This window comes from Schistocerca americana, chromosome 2 (genome assembly GCF_021461395.2).
Source record: "Schistocerca americana isolate TAMUIC-IGC-003095 chromosome 2, iqSchAmer2.1, whole genome shotgun sequence".
NCBI classification, from domain to species: Eukaryota; Metazoa; Arthropoda; class Insecta; order Orthoptera; family Acrididae; genus Schistocerca; species Schistocerca americana.
In genome coordinates, this window is record NC_060120.1 from 1,048,663,420 (window position 1) to 1,048,687,896 (window position 24,477).

The following is a 24,477-nucleotide window of genomic DNA, read 5'->3' on the forward strand; positions in this document are numbered from 1 at the left end:
CCAGACTGAAATTTCTTTTATTAAACACCAACAAAAATACCCTTGAAATACTAGCAAGTTTAGAATTATGTAACACTATTTGGTGACATAATATTTAACTTATGTAAAGCCCCCAAGCTTTCAAAATATCTGAATTCAGGTTAATTACCCACAATCTGGCAAAATTGCTGATAGCCTTTTTTTGGAACTTCACAAGAGAGGAAGGATGAGGGAAGGAAGTCTGTCAAAGAACTGTCACTCTTTTCTGGCTGTAGAAGAGTGTGTGGTCATCAGGGGATTCAACCAATAACTGCTGTGCTTGACCTGCATGACATGCTAAGAATATTGCCACTTGTTTTCTGATCAGAACACGTTGCAAAAAATTTCCATTGCAATAATACATGTGTCTGAAGCTGCGCAGTTTATGCTTTGTTATAATATGAAGAGTTTCTACAGAGTATCTTGTTCATATAAGAAATTCCAAGCACTCCTTGGAAATTTTTTCACAAAAAAGATGTTTCTAAGGAGTCTGTATGCACCCTGTTTATGTTAACATATTTCTGTTTTTCGAAATACTGTGCTTGCTGTTGTCAATCTTGACTCCTGCTCTTATCATTACTTTTACTATTGAAATAAAAAAAGTCATCTATTACTTATTGTACCACAAATATTATAAACATAGGTTCACCTTTCTTGAATGTATCATCTTAGGTAAGTTTCAGGGTCAGTATTGCTTTCTCTGGAACCAAAACTGACCCTCCAAGGGTCAGCTTCTACCAGTCTTTCCATTCATCTTCAAAAAATTTATTTCAATTCCACATCTGTACAAATTATGGCTTGCGAACAACTATATTGCTATACAAGAAAAATCTGTTATCGCAATCAAAGATTCACAGTTCTAATAGAATATCTCTCTATCTCTCTCTCTCTCTCTCTCTCTCTCTCTCTCTCTCTCACACACACACACACACACACACACACACACACACACACACACAGCTACAATTTCAGTATTATGGGTAAGAGTAGTAGTAGTCATGCCGTATACCAAATGTAACTTTTGCACAAACTTATGTGGGTATGACCACCAACCAACTGCCCACCTGATCAAATGTCTGTCAAATGTGGCCTGGAACACATTTAACCACCCAGAGCCAGTATACACTGCAGTTTCACAACCAGCATCTCCTGAATTCTTACTTCTGTCCCCCAGCTTCTGTCCATTTTGTAGATGAGAATTTATCCTTACAACACATCATCCCCACTCCCTCCATTTCATTTCACTGGGTGCCATATACATCTCTACCCACTCAAGCCAACACAACACCTCAACATAGTTGGCTTTACTCTTTCCATTATCTGTGTATCCAGGCGTTTCTATTATTGTATTTACTAAAAATTAAAGGAACTAAATTATTGTTCTGTGTACCTGTATGAGAATAAGAATAAGTTCCTCATTACAAACCAAATAAATACAGCACTTTTATGGTAAATGTTTTGTAAAACTGCTTTATTCAAATTGGTGGAAATTCTAATTTTAAACATTGTTGTCATAACTTAAAAAGTTGACATCTGACAAATTCATCGATCCAAATACAACTGTCTGAAGTCAGTCTTAAGTTTACTGGTAACAACAAACATTAACCAGCTAAAAGTGATGTACAAGAACACTTGTGTGTCTCCGTTATCCTTATTTTGCACGAAATGTACAACCAAATTCACAGCCCATAGCATAGCTTATACTTTATACATTTACATGCAAAATGATACATTCTCTTATTAAAAGTTTGCTACACTGTTAAAATTACAATTGGCAAATGCTGAAATAACGTAATTGAGCTGTACAGTAACAAATAATATGAAAAAAATGAGGGAAAGGAAGTTAGTTCAGGTAACATGGATCTGGACAAGGGTCCTCATTATACAAAGAGATCAATTATTCCAAGATGGTGTGTTCATTACATGCATTATACAAACACCATAATGTTCACTTACAATGGTGACAAATATAATGATAACTGAAATTATAAACAGTGAGATGAAATACACTCCCTTACAATATGAAAATAATTTCTTTTGCTACAGCAAACAGTCATAGAAGGTTACTACATGTATTATTAACTGATGTCAGTTTTAAGTCCATATACATTAAATATTCTTGGAAGTGCTGTAAAAAAAACTAGCCTATTTTTGCTTGCAGTCTTGTAGTTCTGGAGCATGCCTTTACGAATTATATCATATTACTACTATGCTAGCATACACTTCTAGTTTCCTCAGCAAAAAATTTTCTTGATAAAATATTTCGTTTAAGATAGTGAATAGCTGTTACCTTTTGTTGACAACTACCTACCTATACTATTTTAATGTAATAACAAACTGTAAAATAATAGTGAATTTGAGCATTACATAAAAATCATTAATTCTCATAGCATCAATTTTAGCCAAAATATTAAACTCCAGTTATCTGATGACAGACAATCCAGTATTAAGTGCTTGTTCCATATGTCACATTCAAATAGTTATATTAACTGAACCTAAGTGACTAAAATCATGGATGAAGAACATACTGATATTGATGACTGCATGACTGCATATAATTATGGATTTAGATGAACTCATGGTTTATAATATCATAAGCCAAATATTCACCCACAAAACTGCAAACTTCAGTGTTGCACACATTACTGTGCAACTACACATGAATACAAAGTGTATTTTTAAAATGGAAGCCTAAAGGTAACACCCATAAAATGAAGCTTCAACATCATGACTTCACTAAAGCAACTGACCAGGAAATGGATGTATAACATCTCCTTGCTGTAGAAGCAAATGGGAAGCAGTTCTTCCACAATAAGCTTGAGTACCTACAGTACATAACTACTTTTAGAAAGATGAAAAATAATGCATTCAATGAAAACTGGCATACTCCTAAATCCTTAATAAGTTCATACGAAAATATCATATTTTTATTTTTGCCTCATATCATACAGGAAGTGCAGCAGGATCATCAAATTAATTATGACTGTTCTGCTGATTACAGGAAGTGCCATAGGCCATTTGATCATTATGGCCTGTGTCAGACAATTCAGTAGGAAACTGTCTATTATCTCCAAATACAAAAGCATATCATCAACTGTTTTGATGCTGAAGAACGTTTTAGTAAAATCCTCAGTGTCATTATTTAATAATGGTAGCTACATCACAAAATGACAATTTAACTCAAGCTCAAAATGTAGCATTATTTCCCTATTAAGCCAAACTAGGAAACTGCATGCATTTGCATATTAAAATAATAGCATCATTTTAAAAATTATCTATGGCAATATATTATTTTATAAAATCACACAATTACAACATATAAATAACACATCCTGTACAGCTAGTACCATGACAAAAAATTCTTTGGCACATTGTCTTTGTAATAAGTAGTAGATGTGACTTGGTATCTCACATTCACTTGATAGGTCCCTGTACTGCCACAGCATAAATCCTCGGAAGAAGTATGTAAAACACTCTTTCTTCACCTAACCTGTGCTCCCACTGCAAAAGAAATGAAAAGTAAAATAGAACAATAAAAACACTGGAATTGAAATCTACAGGATCGAGTTAGCTAAAAAGTTCAATTGATAAATATATATGTCAATTAATGTTGCAGATATGCAGCACCACTAGATAAAGGCACATAAGTGGCTGGAATAACACTACATTTAACATACTTTGATGTGACATACATGCACACATAACACTATTATCATTAACTGTTGTTATTTCACCTAGCAGTCACAGTTGCATTGCAGTAGCTCAGCTAATGAAACCCACCGATTTCCAGATGGCACCTATTTGTTGTCCTGTCTCTCCTAGCCATTCTAATTAATTAATGCTTCTTTCCATTTCTTGCTTGCTAGCAATCCTCACTTTTTAAAATAGTTTTCAACTTGAAATTTCATGTATATTTACCTTACATAAAAAATTAAAATCCGCAATTATTATGAATTTTTTATTTCACATGTATCAAAAAGCTTGTCTTTGAAAAGTATACTTACTTTCCCAAAAGCTTTCTGTGTAAGTTTAACTCTCTTGCCCATTTCTTTTGCACTCCACTCAATCATTGTTCTAAACTGCATTTAATCTCTTGCACATTTCTTTGCACTCCATCCAATCATTGTTTTCAATTGCCTTAAATACAAGACCTTTACTGCTTCCATGGCTTAATTGTTATTTTGTGTTTTTTTTATTTTCGGTATGTTGATTATACATTATTTTAGTCAGATTATAATACTTTCAAGCCTACTCCTTGCTCTATCACAATATCCCATTCACAGTTGGATTTATCTGAACTACAAGCAAAGAGTACAATTTACTAATTTCCAGAATTCTGGAAAGCATGACATCAGCAGCTACTCTGGTTAACCAAATTATGCAGTAAACTGCAAAGAACCATAAAAGTTGCAATATTAATTTCCTTTATTACTTGATCGACTAGTTCTGAGCCTAAGATCATTATCAGATCATCCAGTAAGCTATGCAATAACATACATTACAACAGCCACATGAATGCTCATTGTACTTAAACACTTCTTTCATATACAGCACCACAGGGCTGAAATTCATTCACCAAACTCAGTTGACCATAGTTAGCCTCATGCCTGACGCATCGACCATTCATAAGGAGTTGCAGTTTTCTATTTGTATTTCCATGGGCTGCAAGTGGACATAGGAACCAACATGTAGTGGACAACCCCAAAAGGAAGATCAACAGATTCAACCTCCCTAGGAAATTGTAGACAAGTTTGGTCTGCATCGGAAGAAATATTGGTAAGTGCAAGGAGCTACTGAACAAGTAGTGTTTACTGGACAGTCTAAATGTAAGTGTGGGGAAATCCAATCAATGGACCATTTACTTGTGTGTGAAGTGCATGACTGTGAGGGTGGTTTGAAAGACATACACAGGTTTTCATTCTCAGCCACAGAGTGACTCAAGAATATTTTTTATTGAGTCAATTGGATATGAGTAACAAGGGTGACTGTTGGTGCTGGTTAAGCAAACAGGGACTATTTTGCTAAAAATGTAGGTTATTGATCACTACAATGATTGCAGTGAGGAGGAGACTGGGGTGCTCAATGAGGTTCTTCCACTGAATCATAGATTATGTCAGAAAGACCAGAAAATTGAGGAACAGGAGGTGAAGATTTGTGCCCATCAAGAAGAGCCAGAAAATGTAATTTGAGTTATAGCAGGTGGAGGAGGGAAAATAGAAGAGAGGCTGGGAAAAGGTGGCATGCAAAGGGTGGGCAGGTGAAAATGTTTGTTAGAAAATTCAAAATTCAGTTAAGTGATACATTTCAGTTGCCACCAGAATTAAAGAGGGTATGGCCTCATATAGATGTAGAAAGCTGTAGGATACAGCAGAACAGCGCTAGGAAACTTAAAGACATGTCAGGCCAAAAACAAAATGGGAAAAGGATGGCTCTGCAGACATGGAAGGGGTGTAGGCCAGCAGCTACAGGAGAAATTAGGTTCAGGATCCAGGTCAAGATTCTGTGAAATCAAGGGCTAGCCTTAGCCACATAACAGAATCCTTAGGACAAATGTGTAAGGATTTTAGCACACAAGACCAGGTTTTGATTGCTGGGGAGCCAGAAACAGTGTGACCAAAAATGGTAGATACACTATTAAGGGTGGTCTGGACAAAATAGGAACAGCTACTGAGAACAAAAATGTGGGTTGTGATGGAGGTATGTGGTTCCACGGCCAGCCCTGTGTTAACTCAGTGGTAAAGTGAGTTAACGTGGAGCTGATGGGGCTCCTTCAGATGGGTGCAAAATCTCATATCAGTACTGTTCATGTAGTTGCTACAGGATGCTGGGAATATAGATCTCATGGCCTACATGATTTAAAGGCCAACAAATATGTTAGCAGAAAACATAAGGGGATTCATCAGTACACAATCGCAAATCCCTGTGGCTACAGGGATCAAATGGGACACTAGTTTTAGACCAAATACAAGATTCAGAAAGACAGTATTAAAGAAAATTAAACCAACAAAGATTCCCAGTTTATCTTACAAGAACAGAGAAAAAGATGAAATCAACTTGTTCATCAGAATATTATGGAAGGGTAAAAAATTAAGTAAATGATATTTTGTCGGAGATTGACATGTTGTGATGGCGTAAAAATACTTGCTAATAAAGTAAAAACAGCAACCCTTTATCAGGGATAAATAGACCCATTACTGGTTCAGTTTCATCCTCAGATGGCAGTTCACATTTAAAATTACATTATGATGTATACGTGATGTTCGCCGATTATGGCAAAAGTTCCTTGTTGTGATAGCGTCATTAAAAACACACACACAAACAAATATTTCCGCTACTCATAAACATCCATTAGTCATTATTCCGAAAGAAAAACTGTACATGGCCTGCATGCTGCCATACAAATACTTTTTAATCTTTTTTGTGTGTGTTTTCTTTATATTCACCTGCAGGGTGTATACATGGACACGGTAAAAAAATTCCCGGATTTTACCCAGATTTCCCGGTTAAAAATACAGTTTCTCCTGGGTGAAAATACACTTTTTCCGTGTTAAGTGACAGTATACTCTTATTTGGCACTGTAAAACTCATCAATCCTTTGAATGTTAATGGTTTTATATACCAGAGTAGAATTTCCCAGCACTTTAGAAAACGTAACTCGGGGGGAAAAACACGTTTTGAAAGACCTTTGATGTGCAACAACATGTACGCTGCATATTTTTGTATTATGAAGGCATAAATTCAAATTTCACGAAACACTGCATGCCACTTTCCGAAGCATTGAAATCGAGATTGCGATGTGCTTTTTTAAGCCAGTCATAGCTCATGTCACGTGATCTCACCAGCTGACAGCATAGGACACACAAATAAGAAAAGTTAATGGTTTAAATTAATATACATAGCATTCACCTATAGTATTGGTCTTGAAGATTAATAAGCTGGAAGAGAAGCTAAGCTTCCACATATAATGTTGATCTTTTTTTGCGCTTGTTACACTTTAAGATACATCACACAAATATGCCAGTAAAATTTTTAATAACAACGTAAATATCTGATCTTCTGGGCTTGAAATTCTTCTAAATGGTCATCCTCAAAGAGTTGATTTTTAAATGAGAATCAAACGCTTTGTGATTTAAAAAATTCATCATACATTCTCGCACATAGCTCATGTTACGTAAAAGGTAATCTCCTTTGAATGTAACGATTTTCAAACTGCCATTTGCAATATTTTCCTGCGACCTGTTAGAAATAGGTTTGTTTCAGCAGTTGCAAGAGAGCGCCAGATAACAAGCGTCACCGCGCTTGCACAGCTACGATGACGCAGGAAGCCCATATGTTTGTACGTGTAAAACATTAAAAGATCTTACATTATGTCATAAAAGAAACAAGACATCAGAGGATACTTCTAGAGCGTCGGAATTTCGTGAACCATACTGAAATGCATAATTTGGCTTAAAATGCATATTCATATGCAAATTTTCTTTGAGTACCAGTACTGTATTATCTCATGTTTGGTTCTTTATTATGGCATAATGCCATATGCGCACTTGAAATGCAGCGAACAGTTGAAACTAGCCAATAGTGTGAAATTAAACACTTTGTTTTTGAAACAAATTGACTGCCTCAATAGAAAAGATTAATAAAAGCCAAATCTCTTTAGCAAACCGGCCACAATAACTTCATTGTTCTGTAAGGCGATTAATGTTTGACTGTCAGAAAGGTGGAAATAAAATCTAAAACAAATAACATATTTTAGCCTTTCGTAATTACGCAAACGTATTTTAATTCATTTGATAGCTCCCGGCCACAAAAATCCGTTTCTTTATCATTTACCATGAGAACAATAAACGAAGAGGAAACAACAAAATCACTAAACGTAAACACAGGTCACTTGGAGATGACACACCTCCCCACCACAACTCACACTGCTCTGTGCATCAGCCCGGGCTTTACTGTATTTCCGACCGGGGCAATATTAAGTAGTGATGCCCAGCCACACTTCTGTAACCAGAAGCAGGAGAAGGTACTACTCATACGTGACTCAACTGCGCATGCGCAAGTGCCTGTCCGCAACTGCTCAAACGAATCTAATCTAAACAGTTGTCATGTCATGCTCATCGGAGGCAATTTGTTGTCACAAAGCATTGCATAGTCTTCCTAAAGCCTTTGACACACTTTGCTGTTGGCAGAAGCTTGTATGAGCACTGTTTTGTTGTTGTATACGGCGCATTTCCTTTGGAACTTAAGTTTTATTTTCTTTCTTTTTTTTTTTCTCCTGTAATGTTTTGTAGCCGCAGTATTATTCTGCAGTAGCGGTATACAGTAATATCCTTTGTTAGAGTATTGGTTCTTACCAGTCAAAATCACAAAAATTTAACTGAAAACTAAAACAATGAAAAATTCCCGGAATTCTAAACAATTCCCGGGTTTTTCCCGGTTTTCTCCCGAATGAAAAAATTCCCGGGTTTTTCGCAGATCTCCCAGTTGTCCCGGGTCGTACATACCCTGACCTGACATGGAGAACACCTAGCTAATTAACTAACTAACTGTAAAACAATGGAAAATCCAGGTTGGAATAATGACAATATTATGAAAAGCATAGTTATTCACCATACAGCAGAGATGCTGAAACACAGATAGGCATAACAAAAAGACTGTCAGAAAGTAAGCTTTTGGCCAACAAGGCCTCCATCGGAAAAAGAAAAAAGCGCGCGCGCGCACACACACACGCACACACACACACACACACACACACACAGAGTCTTTGGCTGCTAAGGTCAGACTGCGACCAGCAGCACATGATAAAAAGAACTGGGGACTGGGTGGTGGGTGTAAGGATGAGGCTGGGGTGGGAAGCGGGAGAGATAGTAGGCTAGGGGTGGGGGACTGTAAAGTGCTGCATGTAGGAGCATACAGTGATGAGATGGAGAGAGGGTAGGGCAGCTTGGTGCAGTCGAGAAGTTAGACAGGGGGCAGGGGTTGGGGTGGACGGGGGGAAAGGTATCAGAAAAGGTGGGAAGTAAACAGACTGTGAGTGTGTTCATATGATAGATGGCTGTGTGTGCTGTAATAGGAACAGGGAAGGGGCTACATGGGTAGGGACAATGACTAAGGAAAGTTAGGCAAGGAAGACTACGGGCACATAGGATATATTGCAGGGTGAGTTCCCACCTGTGCAATTCAGAAATACTGCTGTTGGTAGGAAGGACCCAGATGGCACAGGCTGTGGAGCAGTCACTGAAGCGAAGAACGTTGTGTTGGGCAGAGTGCTCAGCAGCTGGGTGGTCCAATTGTTTCTTGGCAACTGTTTGTCGCTGGCCATTCATACAGCCAGACACCTTGCTGGTTGTCATGCCCACAAAGAATGGAGTGCAGACTGCAGCTTAGTTTGTAGATCACATGACTGGTTCCACAGGTAGTCCTGCCTTTGATGGGATAGGTGATGCTTGTGACCAGACTGGAGTAGCTAGTGATGGGAGGGATTATAGGACAGGTCTTGCACCCAGATCTACTGTAGGGCTATGAGCCATGAAGCAAGGGGTTGGGAGCAGGGGTTGTATAGGGATGGACGAGGATATGCCACAGGCTTAGTGAATGCTGGAATAGTCGAGAGAACATTCCTCATCTCAGGGCATGACTAGAGGTAGTCGAAACCTAAGTGTCACCTGTGCTGTTAGCTGTATCAACTGAAGGGAACTGCTAACCAATCCATATGCGTCTTTGTGAACAAATTACTGAATAATTTTCCTTTTTATGTACTTAACTTCTGTTTTATTCTCTTCTAATCTGTACTGTTTATTCTCCATCTTTCACTTTCCTGTAAGATTGCACCCCAGACAAATGTCTTCACAAAAAAGAACTTCAAACAATTAAGTGTTTATTTGGTTTAACATATATTTCTCTTTTCCAAGGTGGCTTTCCTTATTATTGTAAGTCTATCCTTTTTATCCTCCTTAAACCTGCCATTGTCAGTTATTTTGCTGCAAAACAGCACAACCCTTCTCCTGCTTTTAACAGCTTATTTCTTAATCTCCCTAAATTCCATTGCCCTTATTTTACTTTTGTTCATGTTTATTTTGTAACCTCAGCTGACCTTCCAAGTCCTTCACCATCTCTGACAGAATTACAACATAACCAGAAAAACTGTAATTTTTTTTTCTTCTCAATGAACTTTTAATTTATTTCTGAAATTTTGCATAAATTCCTTGACTACTTGCTCATTGTACAGATTGAATTACGTGTCTCATTCCCTTCTCAAATACTGCCTCTCTTTTATCTCCTTTGGTTCTTAAAACTTTAGTCTGGTCAGGGTGCAGGTTGTAGCTGATGTTCCTCTCTGTTTATTTGATACTTTTTAACTGCAGAATTTCAAAGGTAATAATGTAACAAACTAGATTAGTGCTATAAAATAAGATAATGAACTGGTCCTGCCATACACCATCTCCTGATCATCTGAGAAAGTAACGTTAATAATTTTCCACAGGAGCACAGTTATGTTAACCCAGACCTTCTACTGTAACCTTAACTACAAAATTCAAACCAAGAAGGTGAACATGATGACAAGAAACAGTAGTTTTGTACAATGTGTCAAGATACTTATTTACTTCTGATATTAACATGACAGTAGAATTACTGTTGATCATTCTTATTGTCTCTAAAATAACAACAGCTCCGATCATACTTGATAATAATAAAAAATATACATACACAATTCAAGGTGCTGTGTGTGCTGGTGACCGAGGCTGATGAAACCTGAGGAGTTCTGATACTGTAATAGCAACTTGCACCAAACCTCTGCCCTCAAGCACATCTGATGCACAGCAAATAAGTGGCTGAAATTTAATCATTCATATTTGAAACAGTAATTTAAGAATGAGAGAATAATGTAGCATGCTACAGGATAAATACTGCAAATATATGTGCATGTACTTTTTTCCTTTATTAACATAAGCAGAAAATTACTTCAGACTGTACACATAATTTAATGCTTTACAGGAAACATGCTAAACTCTGCAACTATTTTTATTATTCTTACATGTTATTTATTTCTCAAATCTCGTAACATCTACATAATAAAGGAGAGAGACCGACATAAAACAGGAGGATATGATGAAGGAGGAGGAAAAGAAAGTATGACAACAACAATAATAAAAGGCAAAAAACACGAGAGATTAAAAAAATAGCCTGTCACAGATTTATAAAATTTGTCATTTGCAATACTGTAATTGAATTAGGAGTAAAAGCAGTATCATAATGATAAGAGTCACCATCTTATAATGACTAATTCCTTCTTAATATCTATCTAACTCTCTCTCTCTCTCTCTCTCTACAGTGTCACAGATATAACATCGTACTTCGTGAAACTCTAATACATGACAGTGAACCATACTTGAAAATGATACCAGAAATATAAATATAATAGGAAATGCAGTTTTTATGGAATTATTGTATCATTCATACAACTGACATAGGCTGCAGAGCACAAGATACAAAAAACACCATCCTTTATCTTTCCACACTTTTATTCCCTCACACCAACAGCAAATTTTTATAATATATATATTTCCCCCCTTCTAATGTTGTCTTCTCTTTTGATGACTGTTTCTTGTTTCCTATTGATTCCTATCTATACTGCCTTTGTTTGTCTCAGCTTTACTTAACTTTTTGTCTGTCTTTCCATTACCTCTGACATGCTAACTGCTACATCCATCAATTCCAATATCAAAGTTTTTGAAATCTCATCGATTGCTAACATTTCATAGCTGATACCTCTTAATTTGTTGTAGTATCCTTGACCTGGGCAGCTTTCCTGTTCAACTGATGAATAATTTTATTTCCAGTAACCCAAATGAAGAAGCTCCTAGTTCAGTTTTATTTTTGGTTGACCGCAGTCTCATTTTCAAGACCAGTTTGCTTGTAAATGCTTTGGCACAATCTCATATTTTCAGAGAAAATGTCTAAAAAGTACTGTGCCTACATTCGGTATCATTGTACCTTCTTTGTCTTTGTCATTACAACAGTAAACCAATAGTGCTTAAATGATAGATACGCCTTAAAGAAGAGGATATCTGAAAATATGGAGATGTGAATTACTGGAGACCTTTATCAAAATAATATAGATATGAAGCCAGTGAACTAATATTACAGAGTGTACGTAAAGTCCGGGAACACTTTCAATTATTTATTGAACAAGAACTAAACATTGTACAGATGTCATACATATTGCATTTTGAAGTGAAAAACAGAAAGTTCTTTTTCCATGTATACCACCACAGCCTGGTTTGGTAATTTGCCAATAGTCAGCGCTAAACGTAAACATGGCTCCACATTCACTTCACTCACACTGGGACGTCTGCTCCTCTGCTGGGCACAAGCAACCCATCGTAAAGAATTTGTTGTGCCACAGGTACATGGCCTTCCTTGTTGGTGGCTTCTTACCGTACATGCTTCTAAGCATCCGTTGAACAGCTGTAGCACTCCAACACACAGAAAGCTCGCTCTGCGGCTGAACTCGCCATGTTTGCGACTAACGCTATTGGCAAATTACCAAGGGCAGTATACATGCAAAAAAAGAACTTTCAGGGTTTCTCTTCAGAATTACATATGTATGATGTACGATATCTGTACAATGTTTGGCCCTTGTGCAAAAAATAATTGAAAGTGTTCCAAGACTTTATGTACACCCTGTATTTAAACATTTGCTTTATAATGCGGATTCATGTAACTAAGTTCTTTGTACTGTAGTTGAAAACCTGGGTACAAATCATTTTCATTCATCCATCCATTCATCATGTGCCATATCTCCCACCAAGAAGGAGAATCTTCAGAGATGTTGTACAAGTCAAGTCATACATTAAGAAGTAACTCTTAAAAGCTTGGCCTGTGCACTGCACTTTGAACAGGTAGCTGCCAGACAACAGTAGATTCAATGAAGAGTCAAAATTACAATAAAAATTAGTTTCCTTTATGTTCCGAGCCACTGGAGATGGCAGTTGTGTGCTTTGGCCAAAAGCTAAATCAGAACAGTCTTTGCATTGTGCTTGTCTGCAACTCACCGTGTCATCTTTATGATGAGTAACAATCTCTTCTTTCCTTTATACTGTTGATGTTTTAACCAGGAGTTTCCACTGCTTCATTTTCTGAATGGGGCGTCGAAGAGGTTGCCTGCCCTCGAGCAGCCACTAGCCAACTCTCAGCCAAATGGATGTTGAAGTCTCTGACAGGTACATTTTTACCATGCTCAACAAAGGTATGTGGGTGGCACTGAGGCTCTTGCTGAGCAGGGATGTCTTAGAGGGGACCTTTCCTAATTTATTCCCACCATGTCAATGTTGAGCCCCTCTGCGATCATGCCAATGGAGGGTGAGTCATGCCAATGGAGGGTGAGAAACAGGAGGGCTGAAAAAGCATAAACACCCCTTGCTGCTTTGGATCAGATTCAAGTTTTGTTGAATGGTTTTGAAAGGCCTCTAGTGGTATCATCCTGTATACCAGAGCAAAATTGCGGTTGCCCTACACTCCAAAGGGGGCCATATAAAGTTCAACTGCATTGCCATCATATGATGTTCTTACAATAGGGTTGAATCATCTGGGTTGTGTCAGCAGTGACAAGTGTTGTCAAGGTCTTCCTGTTTCTCATTGCACTGTGAACTGTTTTTTTGAACACAAAATGTGTGGGAATCGATGCCTTAAGGAAAGGAATGCTTTTATTGATGCCCCTTATGCCACCTTCTGAGGGCTTTCCATGTCGATTTTGAGTGGCAGGTGTCCGAAATGCCCTCCTCAGTCACTCGTACGAAAACTGTGTGATTTCAATGCTCGGTATCACGGTTATGACCTCCATCACATTGGCTTCGTAACAAGGAGTGAAATGTGGGTAAAAGGAGGAGTGACTATCTTGCCATCATTTGACATGTCCACAATGACTTTGGCCAAACTTGTGGTGAAATTTGGTGTCAATTTGGTGTCAATATGGTATCAATAACCCACCTTAACTCAAATAAATTTCTGAGCTGTGGCCTTTCTTTTCACACGTATCTGAAGTATCACTGAGCTGGAGGTTGTCCCAGAGTGCTACGCTTTTGCACTACCACAGAGGAAAGTTCTAGGCACCTTTCTAGGCACTCATGCGCTGCAACGGGAGACAACTATGGGGTTTCAAAAAATTATACTGCAGCGTATAATAAAACTGTTTAAAAACTTCTGGTAAAAAGGACTCTCAGTTCTTTTTCTGAAACTGTCTTTATCCTTATATCTCCCAGATGATCCAATAAACTGAGCAAGATGGAACAGTGGTCAAGGTACTAATGTAACACTTGAGTCTCAGCAGCCAAAATTACAGTTTCAGCCAAAATTACAGTTTGCATTTTCTGGTTACTGCTACATGGTTATGGCCAATTTCCTATTCCATCATTGTATAACACAAGTTTGTTTCTAATGTTCTTGTTGTTGACATAATCTTGAACCTCAACATGCTAGCATTCTGTCCCAGTCATCAACTTATCTTTGTTGAACAAAAACTGTCAGTCAGGTACTGTAAAACCATTACATAATCATTGTACATTGTATTTACGACATACTGTTCATCCCATTACTATTTCAGTGTTATTTTTATCAAAAATATCAACCATGTTAATATCTTATTTTGATTCTAAAGACTACTTCATCCCTTTTCAACTTTTAATACAGAAAAAAACATATACATGAAGTCCTCTTAAATAATATTAGCCTACAATAATTATAAAGCTTTGTAGAAGTCACAAGAAACAGATTAATTCTGTGCTCAAAAGCTAAATGAGGCTCACTTTTATTTACAAAAACTCACGAACTTAAAGGTTCAGCATAGCTGTATACTTGGTGAAGCTCCACCAAACAAATGTGGCACAAAAATTCACCAGTATTACGTAATGTTTTTGCAACAAGGAAAAAAGGTTCAACTCAGTTTCATATACAAAGTCAAAATTTTATTGAAATATATGCATAAAAGTTATTTAAAATCCAAGATGTGAAACAAATTAAAATCTTGATACTGTTTTAATGCTTAGTTAGAATTCCACAGTGTTACAACAAACTTTACAAAACTGAGTATCACAAAAGACTTCCACTATTTACTGATAGTGTTGTTCAAAATGCAAATATAGATATTCAAATACAATCTTTTTACTGTGTGTGTAACATTTAACCACTGCACCATGTTTTCAAGTATACAATTTGTGCCTCCACCTAGACAAGGCAAAATTCCTCAGTAGTCAAGTACAGTATGAAATAAGTTACATTAAAATTGAATGAGTTTGTAATAGATAATTAAAATTTGGAAACAGTTCTCACAGAATTCTGAAATTGGAACGATTCACCTTTACAGACTAGTACTGAAAAACGTCTACAAATTTTCACAATTGTGCTGCAACCAATCAATTTGTCAACAGTTCTCAGGAATATCACAATAATGAGATACTGTGGAACTAAAAACACATGTAATAATGTATACAAACAAGAGGTTTGTCTTTAAATTGCACATTAAAAACTGGAATATATTTTGTTATATTATCAACAGAAAAATATTGCTTCCCTATGACTAAAGACATAAAAACTTTTTAAAGAAAAACATATGTTACAATGAAAGGAATTATTCTTGATCAGCATAAATCAATATAATAAAAATACTTTTATTTAATACGTGTAACACATACATAATACTGTTTTATTAAGAGAAAAACATTTCAATCTATCTCTGAATATGTTCACTTTAAATATACCCACAGAAAAATAAAGCAAGCCAACATAGAAAGCCAGGACTAAGAGTCTCAGATTCAAAAGGTCTTTTTGCGTACATAGAGAGAGAGGCAAAGCTTTGGCTTTCTGGAAAGATTTTTAAAATGTTCTCATACAGTTATGTTTTGCGCTGACTATTTACTAGAATATATGCTCAATTCAGTATTTATAACTAATAAGCTCTTTTTGTGAATGTTGAAAGTGACAGAGTTGGCAAAAGATTATGCCTGATGCAGTGGGCTTAAATGCTTACTTCATGTTTCTACCTCTACTTATCATGTGATTTTGTATGTGTCTCTAAGGCAGCACACTGGTGTTGTTACATCTGTATAGCTGACTATCATTTGTGGCATCAGCCATTTGCATTTTGCAGTTGAAAGCTGGCAATAGTGATGCCAACAATCACAAAACTACTTCTACAGACTCCAGTATAGTATGAGAGAGAGAGAGAGAGAGAGAGAGAGAGAGAGAGAGAGAGAGAGAGAGAGAGAGAGAGAGGAGGGGGTGTGGGGTGGGGGGGTGAGGGGCAGACAGCATGTAGATAACTCTTATTTCTGGCAGTTAGTAACAATAAATGTAAATAAAAGCAGTACTTTAGGGAATCGGGGGAAATAATTTTTCCAAACCAGTAATTAGCCTGATACTTTTTTTCACTTACAACTTGTGTCATCATAAATAAAAAATACATATTTGATAATATTTTAATTGTTAATATAGCTTACAGTGTGTGTGTGTGTGTGTGTGTGTGTGTGTGTGTGTGTGTGTGGGTGGGTGGGTGTGTGTGTGTGGGTGGGTGGGTGGGCACGAGTGGTAAGTATTTCATTTGTGTCATTACTGCGATTCAGTAGGTTTTGCCTCAAATGTATAATTTTAAGTACTGCTATTTTCAGTCAGAATATAAATATTGGTTTTGATTCACAACATCTATTGGCAAGTATCCAGTATGTGATTATGAAAAGTCAGGAACAAATAAATGCTGTTCTTCATTTGGAATGCAGATTACACTCAGCACACTAAATAACCGCAAGAAATTTCAGAAAACAGATTTAGAAAGTAAAGGATAAAAAGTCAGCTAACTGAATCCCATATTACTTTTAATACATATGTGCTAGAAAAAATTTAGACCAAGTACAAATAAATTATAACAACAGAACTTATGTTTCTGAAGCATTATCTTGGAAGCCTCACAAAAAACAGTAAACATTGGTTAGCTGCTCCAACATTCAAATGAGTTATATCATATTATGCCATTGTCATAAACATTTCAATAAAGTGTATTATCAGTTTATCATGCAGAACCAATCTTACAGCTGAAACTATAAGCAAAAGCCCAACAGTAACATCTTGAAAGTGGTGCGGTTCCAGTAAACTGCTCCAGTGACTATAAGTCAAATGGTAATATCCTTTGCTTCTCCCTCTGTCAAACAATGCATCAATAAGCCCTCTGGGATGCTTAAGTCTTGGCATGGCAACCACTTGCAATGGATTTCCAACTGGCTATTACTGCCAGGTGCGAGACACGTGCATTTAATGGTTTCTTGAATACAAATTGCAGTAAAATTTATTGATATTCATCATCAGGATACGCAGTCTCATACATGGTTGTTAAAATATCTGCAAGTGGTGTAGGGAGTATACGGATGGAAAGATCCAAGTTTTTATGACACTGTTATGGAAGTTGTACAAAGCACTGTTTACAGGACCAACTGAAAATCTGGAATATTTGAAGGTGTGTAGAAGATGGGTCTTGCAAATGCTCAGAGCACACTATCAATGCAAATTTCTTTGGCACTAAGCAGACAGAACAATCATTGTATTCTATTGTAAATACTAATGAAATTTGGGTACTGCACTTCAGCCCCGAGATAAAACATTGAACAAGCAAGTCTTCACCAACGACACTAAAATTCAAACAAACACAATCTACCAGCAAAGTCATGGCAGCTTAGGTTAGGGAATGAAAAGGGGTATCATCAGCTGACTTCATGGGTTCTGAAACTACAAGTAACACTAACACATATGAGGAATATTTTAAAAAAAGACCAGACTTTTGAAATGGAGCTTCAAACAGCAGAGGGATGCACTGCAGCTACTGAGCACACCTTGTTTTAACTTAGACAAGAAACTGCCATTAGCCTCATTTCAGAGTGTCCGTTAGTATCTGAGCTAAAGCCACTGAAGTGAGCACGTGCACAAGCTGTTCACTGTCACTGGGTTAGTGACAGTGACAGGGCTTGAAGGACTCTCTATCAGTGTGTGTGTGTGTGTGTGTGTGTGTGTGTGTGTGTGTGTGTGTGTGTGTGTGCATGCATGGAAAATTTGCTACAAACTTCGAAACTTGGCAGAACTTTTACAGATACATTCAGTTGCTTTGGATGGCCAAATGGTCTCTTTGTCCATATAAAGCACACAAGTCAGTCAGAGATCAAGGTGAGGATGGTAGGTTGATATTTTTTGACTGCAAAGGCATTGCATTACCCATGATGTGTTTGTACTACATATTGTCTAATTAAAATTATTTGCTAGTTGACCCTTCACATGTTGGAATGCATGAACTGTTCACTGTTTCCAAACTGAACAGAGAGAGAGAGAGAGAGAGAGAGAGAGAGAGAGAGAAATGACATACAGATGTTTCATACACAGCACTAACCAAACACTACTGAATCATTTAGCACAAGATGCAATTCAGGACACATATTCAAGTATATCATCACAGACATTGGCCTACAGTAGATGACATTGCATGATGCCAAAATCTTTGAAGGCAGAAAATCATCATTCTGGCTGGATCTGTAGAGGAATAAATACAAAGCTGTAATGGTATATGGTGCTGTAATGTAGTGGATGAGTTACAGGGTTGTGGATTTGAATCTCCACCGGAGATAAAATCTTTTCAGTTTTACATCTTTGTTAAAATGACTGATTATTATTTTTACTCAATTAATTGGTTTAAACATGACTTCTTTTTTATTTTTTATTCTTCAGCATGTCATTTTCATAATCACATTTGCTTTTTTATTTGCTCTTATTTTTTCCTCCTATTATCCTTTTTTCGTTTGGAATCTGCCATAGTCGCCTATAATCTGTAACCGAGTGAGTGATCACCAGGACTGCCAATCAATTGGTATTGTGTCAGCTCACGCAGCCAGTATGAGAGTAGTTTCACGTAACTAAATAAAGTGAGAAATTACAGTTCACTTTCTGCTGGGTATTCATCTATCCAGCAATTTGAATCAACACATTTATGCAGCAGCGAAATTGAATTGTGGGTATTGTTTTAAATTATTTGTCATTTATCTTGGATTTTACCCATGTAGTTTGCTTCTGTCCTTATAATATCACTGAATGGGGATCTGAGTTGATGCTTTGACTGTGTGGTTTACACTCCCTCAAATTCAGTCACAATTTTTGTTCAGCTAAATTTGTGAATTTCATGCTGGGGTGGTTTATGAATTGACAGTTGTTTGCATTGGGCAGTTGCTTATTTAACTGTTAATTAAGATGTTTCCTGCTAATAAGTGGTGTCTTGTAACGATGGGGTTGCTAATAATGTTAGAGCTATGAGAATTTCCATATTCAGACAACAGTATAACTATACACTTAAAGTGACTCTGGTTCTCGCCGACCACAGACACCACATATAGGAGTCTGTATTACTTATTACCACATAACATTGTTGCTACAAAATGTTTATCCACACTAAGTTGCCTAAGCATTGAGTACACAATTTCTCCATGCTCTCAAACTGTTTCGTTAACCTAACTTTGAAGCACTCACTTCTAGGTGATTCCAGTGCTAGTGGCTTCAGTTTAGTCCTTCGCCATTGATGCGACTTGCTTGTGACACTCCATTTTCTGAATGATGAGTGATTTAACCTACCGTGTTCATGTTTGAAACCTGGAGTGAGTATGTGTGTGGATGAAATTTGTTAAGATAACTGTAGGCAGAACATTACAATGGATGTTATTGTGGAGAGGCTGCCCTGCGGGTGTTCCCAAATGTTGGTTTACAGCCTCAGTGTTCGCTACTGTGAATGGTGTTAGTAGCCACGTTTACGGTCGTTAATTTGGTTACAAGTAATAAAGCGGCAGCTTTCTGCTTCCTTGGTGTAAGCTGCAAGCAGAGTCGCCATGCTCAAATACATTGAGTGAGCTCTGTATTTCTGGGCTAAGATTAACCGTCTGTCAGTGTACGATCTGAGTGGTAAATAGGTCTAGCTCCTGTTTACTAATTAGGGGTTACATATTGTGGTTTTTCCACCTTAGGTTAGGCAAGTTACTACCTGTTTAAGTTATTATTAATATCAAGGCTAGTGCCATAAAACTAGAATTGCCTAGTACTAAGTTATTCATAAGGTGCGCTAGTGTAGTGCTTTTATGATGTGGCTGAGTATACTAGTGAACCAGATTGGTAAATGGCATAGCTAGACAGTGGGTGTCCCTTCAGTGGCTGGTGCAAATTGTTCTCTGTTTATCTGTGTCTTTGTGGCCAATGCTGATCAGTAATGTACATACATCTGAGGCACTGAGAACCACAAGGGACCAAAACACAGAAACAAATTTCTGAGAAAAATGATGTTTATGAAAATAAAATTTGTAGACAACCAACCAATCTCATACATCTAAACTGTTTTCAACCAAGTCTCAACACCCTATGCTTCTTATGACAAAATTATGTACCCAATTTGTTGCAAAATATTAATATTTAAAATTATATTTATTATTAATGTTAATTCATAAAATTTCCATATGAAGGCTAGTGGCAATAGTGTCTTGACTGTTGCAAAGTTTATAACTAATGTAAAACTAGAAACAGGACACTCTCCACAAGAAATGTTCTAAAAAATCTCTGATAAGGAACAGAACTAAATGTATCATCACTGGGGGAGGGGGGAGGGGGAGACCAGGGATCAGTATTGGGACCACTCCTGTTCCTTATTTATATAAATGATATGCCCTCTAGTATTACAAGTAACTATAAAATATTTCTGTTTGTTGATGACACTAGCTTGGTAGTAAAGGATGTTGTGTGCAACATTGGCTCGGTTTCAAACAATGCAGTACATGACCTGAGTTCATGGCTTGTAGAAAATAAACTAACACCAAATCACAGTAAGACGCAGTTTTTACAGTTTCTAACACACAATTCAACAAAATTTGACGCTTTAATTTCACAGAACGGGCATACGATTGGTGAAACTGAACAGTTCAAATTTCTAGGTGTTCAGATAGATAGTAAGCTGTCATGCAAAGCCCACATTCAGGATCTTGTTCAAAGACTTAATGCTGCCTTTTTGCTATTCGAACAGTATCTGAAGTGAGTGATCGTTCAACACGAAAATTAGTCTATTTTCCTCATTTTCATTCGCTAATGCCGTATGGTACTATATTTTGTGATAACTCTTCCCACTCTAAAAGGATATTTTTGGCTCAGAAACACGCAGTTCGGGCAATAAGTGGTGTACGTTCACGAACCTCTTGTCGACCACTGTTCACGAGTCTGAGTATTTTGAGATATATATATATATTACTGCTGCACCCATTTTCAATAAGCTCATGCCAACTAGCTCTGCAGATGATGAAGAAATAGATGAAATGTATGACGAGATAAAAGAAATTATTCAGGTAGTGAAGGGAGACGAAAATTTAATAGTCATGGGTGACTGGAATTCGTCAGTAGGAAAAGGGAGAGAAGGAAACATAGTAGGTGAATACGGATTGGGGGGAAGAAATTAAAGAGGAAGCCGCCTTGTAGAATCCTGGAGATACTAGTAGGTATCAGATAGATTATATAATGGTAAGACAGAGATTTAGGAACCAGGTTTTAAATTGTAAGACATTTCCAGGGGCAGATGTGGACTCTGACCACAATCTATTGGTTATGACCTGTAGGTTAAAACTGAAGAAACTGCAAAAAGGTGGGAATTTAAGGAGATGGGACCTGGATAAACTAAAAGAACCAGAGGTTGTACAGAGATTCAGGGAGAGCATAAGGGAGCAATTGACAGGAATGGGGGAAATAAATACAGTAGAAGAAGAATGGGTAGCTTTGAGGGATGAAGTAGTGAAGGCAGCAGAGGATCAAGTAGGTAAAAAGACGAGGGCTAGTAGAAATCCTTGGGTAACAGAAGAAATATTGAATTTAATTGATGAAAGGAGAAAATATAAAAATGCAGTAAATGAAGCAGGCAAAAAGGAATACAAACGTCTCAAAAATGAGATCGACAGGAAGTGCAAAATGGCTAAGCAGGGATGGCTAGAGGACAAATGTAAGGATGTAGAGGCTTGTCTCGCTAGGGGTAAGATAGATACTGCCTACAGGAAAATTAAAGAGACCTTTGGAGAGAAGAGAACCACTTGTATGAATATCAAGAGCTCAGATGGAAACCCAGTTCTAAGCAAAGAAGGGAAGGCAGAAAGGTGGAAGGAGTATATAGAGGGTTTATACAAGGGCGATGTACTTGAGGACAATATTATGGAAATGGAAGAGGATGTAGATGAAGACGAAATGGGAGATAAGATACTGCGTGAAGAGTTTGACAGAGCACTGAAAGACCTGAGTCGAAACAAGGCCCCAGGTGTATACAACATTCCATTAGAACTACTGACGGCCTTGGGAGAGCCAGTCATGACAAAACTCTACCATCTGGTGAGCAAGATGTATGAGACAGGTGAAATACCCTCAGACTTCAAGAAGAATATAATAATTCCAATCCCAAAGAAAGCAGGTGTTGACAGATGTGAAAATTACCGAACTATCAGTGTAATAAGTCACAGCTGCAAAATACTAACGCGAATTCTTTACAGACGAATGGAAAAACTGGTAGAAACGGACCTCGGGGAAGATCAGTTTGGATTCCGTAGAAACGTTGGAACACGTGAGGCAATACTAACCTTACGACTTATCTTAGAAGAAAGATTAAGGAAAGGCAAACCTACGTTTCTAGCATTTGTAGACTTAGAGAGCTTTTGACAATGTTAACTGGAATACTCTCTTTCAAATTCTGAAGGTGGCAGGTATAAAATACAGGGAGCGAAAGGCTATTTACAATTTGTACAGAAATCAGATGGCAGTTATAAGAGTCGAGGGGCATGAAAGGGAAGCAGTGGTTGGGAAAGGAGTGAGACAGGGTTGTAGCCTCTCCCCGATGTTATTCAATCTGTATATTGAGCAAGCAGTAAAGGAAACAAAAGAAAAATTTGGAGTAGGTATTAAAATCCATGGAGAAGAAATAAAAACTTTGAGGTTCGCCGATGACATTGTAATTCTGTCAGAGACAGCAAAGGACTTGGAAGAGCAGTTGAACGGAATGGACAGTGTCTTGAAAGGAGGATATAAGATGAACATCAACAAAAGCAAAACGAGGGTAATGGAATGTAGTCAAATTAAATCGGGTGATGCTGAGGGAATTAGATTAGGAAATGAGACACTTAAAGTAGTAAAGGAGTTTTGCTATTTGGGGAGTAAAATAACTGATGATGGTCGAAGTAGAGAGGATATAAAATGTAGACTGGCAATGGCAAGGAAATCGTTTCTGAAGAAGAGAAATTTGTTAACATCGAATATAGATTTAAGTGTCAGGAAGTCGTTTCTGAAAGTATTTGTATGGAATGTAGCCATGTATGGAAGTGAAACATGGACGATAACTAGTTTGGACAAGAAGAGAATAGAAGCTTTCGAAATGTGGTGCTACAGAAGAATGCTGAAGATAAGGTGGGTAGATCACGTAACTAATGAGGAGGTATTGAATAGGATTGGGGAGAAGAGAAGATTGTGGCACAGCTTGACTAGAAGAAGGGATCGGTTGGTAGGACATGTTTTGAGGCATCAAGGTCTCACAAATTTAGCATTGGAGGGCAGCATGGAGGGTAAAAATCGTAGAGGGAGACCAAGAGATGAATACACTAAGCAGATTCAGAAGGATGTAGGTTGCAGTAGGTACTGGGAGATGAAGAAGCTTGCACAGGATATAGTAGCATGGAGAGCTGCATCAAACCAGTCTCAGGACCGAAGACCACAACAACAACAACAACCACTCAAATTCAGAAATCTTAGCAGTAATCTACACGCTTTCAAATCGAAACTGAAGAGTTTCCCCATGGGTCGTTCCTTCTATTCTGTCAAGGAGTTCCTTGAAAAATTAAGCTGTTTCTCGTTGTATTGTTGGTTGGTTGGTTTGGGGAAGGAGACCAGACAGCGTGGTCATCGGTCTCATCGGATTAGGGAAGGATGGGGAAGGAAGTCAGCCGTGCCCTTTCAGAGGAACCATCCCGGTATTTGCCTGGAGTGATTTAGGGAAATCACGGAAAACCTAAATCAGGATGGCCGGGCACGGGATTGAACCGTCGTCCTCCCGAATGCGAGTCCAGTGTCTAACCACTGCGCCACCCCGCTCGGTCTCGTTGTATTGTTGATTCCGTTTACTTACAGTTATGGACTGACTCTTTTCAGGTTCATAAACATTTATTTTTATCTGTTATTCCTTTTATGTTGTAATTTCATGTACTAACATTTTCATTTTCATGACGTGGGAGATTTGCTCCTCAATTTGGTCCTATGGAACTTGACATATAAATAAAGTAAATACAATAATTTAAAAAAAAGTTATGTGGCTTGAGGTTGAGATAAAATTGCTGATACACCTCTGATTATGAAGTGTTACTACTACATGCATGATGTAGACACTAAATT

At 37.5% G+C, this 24,477-nt stretch overlaps 1 protein-coding gene across 1 annotated transcript in view; it reads right to left on the reverse strand.

Annotated features, from left to right (window-relative positions):
• Positions 1–1,468: 1,468 nt before the first annotated feature.
• Positions 1,469–24,477, reverse strand: part of LOC124594664 (leucine-rich repeat and calponin homology domain-containing protein) — a gene marked incomplete at its 5' end in the record, with an annotated part of 256,146 nt that continues 233,137 nt past the window's right edge. The window contains 2 exons of the mRNA XM_047133034.1: positions 1,469–3,519; positions 10,723–10,847. Of these exons, the coding sequence (XP_046988990.1) occupies positions 10,728–10,847 (120 nt within the window). The remainder of the gene's footprint in view (positions 3,520–10,722; positions 10,848–24,477) is intronic.